General features: G+C 48.1%; 1 protein-coding gene across 1 annotated transcript in view; it reads left to right on the top strand.

Annotated features, from left to right (window-relative positions):
- Nucleotides 1–642, top strand: part of HOXB2 (homeobox B2) — a 2270-nt gene extending 1628 nt beyond the window's left edge. The window contains exon 3 of the mRNA XM_011960014.1: nt 1–642. Coding sequence (XP_011815404.1) covers nt 1–236 — 236 coding nt within the window. The 3' untranslated portion in view covers nt 237–642.
- The last annotated feature ends 4200 nt before the right edge of the window (nt 643–4842 follow it).

Below are 4842 nucleotides of genomic sequence, written 5' to 3'. Positions count from 1 at the left end.
TGCGCGGGGCGGGCGGGCCGGAGCCGGGACCATTGCCAGAAGACGTCTTCCCGGAGCGCCAGGATTCGCCTTTCCTTCCCGACCTTAACTTCTTCGCGGCCGACTCCTGTCTCCAGCTATCCGGAGGCCTCTCCCCTAGCCTACAGGGTTCTCTCGACAGCCCGGTCCCCTTTTCCGAGGAAGAGCTGGACTTCTTCACCAGCACGCTCTGTGCCATCGACCTGCAGTTTCCCTAACCCGTTTCCTCCTCCCGGTCCTTTCGACCCCCGCGCTCCTTGGTCATCTACTGGAAAAATCGAGCCTCTCCCACCCCCCAGTCGCATAGACTTATGTGTTTTGCTAAAATTCAGGTATTACTGAATTAGCGTTTAATCCACTCCCTTTCTTCTTCTAAAATATTGGGCACTCGAGCATCTTTTAAAATTCACACAGAAAAATTCCGTTTGGTAGACTCCTTCCAGTGAAATCTCAGGAATAATTAAACTCTAGGGGGACTTTCTTAAAAATGACTAGAGGGACTTATTTTCCTCTTTTTTATGTTTTAGACTGTAGATTATTTATTAAAATTCTTTAATAATAGGAAAAGGGGAAAGTATTTATTGTACATTATTTTCATAGATTAAATAAATGTCTTTATAATACGAAAACGAGTGTTTGTGTTGGGATTTAACCTTTTTCCCCGCGGCCCCAAGGCCGGTCCTCACCCCTCCAGGACCTGTGCGAAGTTGATTCGGTTCAGCGGCCTATGTGGCAGCAAAGCCTCCTGGGCTGGCGAAGTCCGGGTGGTACAAAGGTGACCCGATTGATGGCCGCTTCGCCCACGGCTCTGGCAAGAGTCGGAAGTTTGCAGGAAGCTCGGTCACCTCCCTGCCCCTCAGCAGAGGGCCTTTGGTCCTAAGCGGGTGGTCCTGGGGCCTCCGTTTAGAAATAAAGGTGGGTAGGTAGAGGGAGAAAGTATACAGCGAACGGTGGAGGGTGCAAGGAGAGGAAGCCTGGGGACGGGCTTTGGGATCGTGGCAGGGGCAGAAGTTTCCTGGAATTGGGAAGAATCCAAGGGCTTCCTTAGACTTCTTGCTTCTTATGACCGAAGCCGGTGTAGGGCCTTTTTCTGAACTCAAGAAGCCTAGGGACGAGAGGCCTGGGGCTTGAGCCGGGCCTCTTTGGGAGTTGTAGGTGGCTCTCCAAGGAGTGGAGTGGAGTCGGGGATTTTCTCTGGAAGCAGGGCCCCGCACCCAGGGATGGTAATTGCTTCCAAGTGGCCAAGAAAAGAGGCCAGCTGAGAAATGTGGCGCTGCCGGGACACCCACGGACTCTGGGGCTTCTGGGCTTTGGGGGACCATCCGAGAAGCAGTCGGGCGAGAAGCCCAGGGAGGCCCAGCAGCGTCGCCAGGCGCTGGACCTGCAGGGAGAGGAGGAGCGAGGAGAGTGGGAGTGAGACAGGGAAGCAAAGACGATGCTCAAAATGGCGCTGGAGCCGGGCGGCGGACGGGAGGGGGCGAGGGAAGAGGCTGTGGCCGCCATGACAGCCATTGCGGGAGGCGCCGGACCAGCCGGGATCTGCCCCTGCCCCCGCCCCCGCGTCCTCCCAGCCGGATTTTCCAGAGGCCAGGGAAGAAGGGGAGCCTGGGAGTCCCACCTTCGTTTTTGTTTGTTTGATTTTTTTATGTTTAAAGTGAGCTCAACGGACGCTGAGGACGCGAGATGGAAAGAGAATCCGGGTGGGAAGGGAAGGGAAGGGAAGGAGAGCGGCGGGTCTGCGGGCCTGGGTGTGCCTCATCCAGTCTGACTTTTGATCCTTCGCTGTGGGATTTGAGACCAGGCCAGAGCTTTCTCTAAATGCAGACCCACCTGTCTTGACCAACAACTTCATTTTCCATATCAACACCATGTCCTGTCTATCCCCCACCACAGCCTGCCTGGTTCCTTGTAAACCTGGTAAGCGGGAAGCAAGGATCGATCTCCCCCATCTGCCTCCTGGTTTGTTCTGGGAAGGTGGAGATTTAAAGGGCTCCGGAAAGCCATCCATCCTCCTTAGGTTTCCTTAATATTTCTCCCGCTCAGAAACAGACACTGCGGGGCTATCTCCCCGGCAGATGTTGCCCTTCTCAAAAAGCAGTTTATTTCCTGGGCCTCCAGACTTTCCCCTGGACCAACAGGACCGGGATTTAGAGTACCAGGTACCCAGAGGCAGCAATTGTCAGGATAAGCCAGGAGCCAACACAGGTTGTGACACAGAGGACTAGACAGGCCCTTTGCATAGTTTTAAATGGGTCCCAAGTACACACATCTTAGTTAGCTGGAATTTAATCCCTTAAACTGTCTTAATATAGATTTCATCTCGTGCATTAAATAATCTTACATCATGTTAAATTGCACTTATTTCTCTCATAAATAAATTAATATAGAACAATTAGATGTGTTATAATAATAGCGTGTATCTTAGTTTATTTTCCCTCATAAAACATATAGGTATGAAATAAATTCAATATATTAAAGTAATAATACACAGCTTATTGGCTTGTGTGTTTATTTTCCCCATAAATAAGTGAATATACAATATATTAAAACAACGCTATACATCTCATTGGGCTGCGTGTTTATTCCTCCATAAAATATGCCCACAGGCAGTGTTTAACATCTTAAAAATCATAGCACACAAGCCATCTCTACACTAGCAAAATGAACAGATATTTCAGCTGGGGCTTTGATTTCTATGGACAGTCAAACTAGATAATTTGGTCTAATTAAAAATGCTCTTGCAGCTAGCTATAGCAGGTTGTTACAAAGATCAAGAATATCAGAAGGATCTTGCTAATGGCCTACCTTCCAGTTTCTTTGGTCAAAAGGAGAGCACCCTTCCTCAGTGCCAAAAAAAATACAGAGTTGGCTCTGCAGGAGAGAATTTCTATCCCCCATCATGGTTTGCAGCACTCAAGGGCATCTGATGCACCAGTTCTCTGGAGCCTGGCTGCTCCATGGACCAGCAGCATCAGCACTACCTGTGAGCTACTTAGAAATACAGAATCTTAGGCCCCTGAATCAGACCTACTGAATCAGAATTTGCAGTTTAGCAGCTCCCCAAGTGATTTATATACACTTAAAATTTGATGATGGGTGCTGACGAGTTGATGGGTGCAGCACACCAACATTGCACAAGTATACATATGTAACAAACCTGCACGTTATGCACATGTACCCTAGAACTTAAAGTATAATAAAAAAAAAAATTTGAGAAGTACTGCTAGATCATAATGCCACCTTGCTTTCTGCCTTCCTCCATGCTTCAGAATTTTTTTTTTTTTTTTTGACGGAGTCTCGCTCTGTCGCCCAGGCTGGAGTGCAGTGGCTGGATCTCAGCTCACTGCAACCTCCGCCTCCCGGGTTCACGCCATTCTCCTGCCTCAGCCTCCCGAGTAGCTGGGACTACAGGCGCCGGCCACCTCGCCCGGCTAATTTTTTTGTATTTTTAGTAGAGACGGGGTTTCACCGCGTTAGCCAGGATGGTCTCGATCTCCTGACCTCGTGATCCGCCCGTCTCGGCCTCCCAAAGTGCTGGGATTACAGGCTTGAGCCACCGCGCCCGGCCGCTTCAGAATTTTTGATTCACTTTACCTGGCCCCTGGCTTCCAATTCTCCTAACCCAAACCAGTAGCTCAAATGGCAGGGAATCTTTGTTCCTGCCTGGGTCTCCATCAGTCCTGATTCCTTCCTGCCAAAGCAGTGGGGAGCCAACCAAAGGCTCAATGTACCTATTTAGATTCAGGGACTTTGGATATGCTAGGGGTGAGAGTTCTTAGTCCAGGTATTGCCTTTGGCTGATTATTGGAGAGGAGCTGAAACTCTTTTTACGGGAAACACACAAGGTTGCTGTCTCTCTCCTTTCCAAATTTATGAAACTCACCATCTCTGATGATACCACAACAGAACAAAGAGGCAATGCATTTGCAGAAGAAAGTGACTCCCATTTTCAGTTTCCCCACCCAATTCAGATTCAAGGGAATGCCTGGCAATTTGGGATTCATAAAGGATTGCAATTTAGGATCCCTGTGTTCCAGATTAACTTCTTTTCCTTCTTTCATCTCTGGGGTCATCATTTTTAGCTTGAGTTTTCCCAGTTGGCCATGGAGAAGTAAGAGGAAGAGGGGTGGTTCCCAGATAGGGCAGCAGACCCCAGTGGTGGTGGCAGATTAGAGGGCAGCTCCAAGTGGCTGCACTCACTTATTCCATCCTGACTGGGGCAGGGTTCCTCTTGGGTCAGGACCAATTGTGAGTGGTCTGTAGCACAGAGTGGTTATAAATTCGCTGTGGTTGGAGTGGGAAGGTTTCAGTGCAGCCCGGAAAGCTGCTGGTCAGTCTGCCCTGCTCTTAGTGAATCATTCTTTTAAGAAGCATGTCTCATTAATATTACAGTGAAAGCAAAGGACCATTAGACTGAGGAATTACTTGCAATCATGATAACCCTGAGTCATTAAAAAAAAAAAGTTAACTTATGCCTGAGCAAGTCTCTTCCCCTTTCTGGACCTCAGTTTCTCTATCTGTGAAATAAATGGAAGTATTAAATGCCTCTAATGTACTCTACATTAATATATATGTATATTCTTTAGTATATATTATTTAGTCTTCACAAACAATATATTAACTGTTTATTATGGCTGATGTCTTGTGCTCTTAAGTAATTCTTGGTGTTCGACAATGACCTACCCCACATGAATCTGGTGGGGGCAATTTTAACAAATTTTCTTTTATTTTTTGAGATAAGGTCTCACTTTGTCACACAGGCTGGAGTGGAGTGGTGCAGTCACAGCTCACTGCAGCCTCAACCTCCTGGGCTCACGTGGTCCT

Source organism: Colobus angolensis, unplaced genomic scaffold, assembly GCF_000951035.1.
Source record: "Colobus angolensis palliatus isolate OR3802 unplaced genomic scaffold, Cang.pa_1.0 Scaffold50, whole genome shotgun sequence".
Classification (NCBI taxonomy): domain Eukaryota; kingdom Metazoa; phylum Chordata; class Mammalia; order Primates; family Cercopithecidae; genus Colobus; species Colobus angolensis.
Note: the sequence above shows the minus strand (reverse complement) of the source record. Positions and strands in the feature narration are given on the sequence as shown.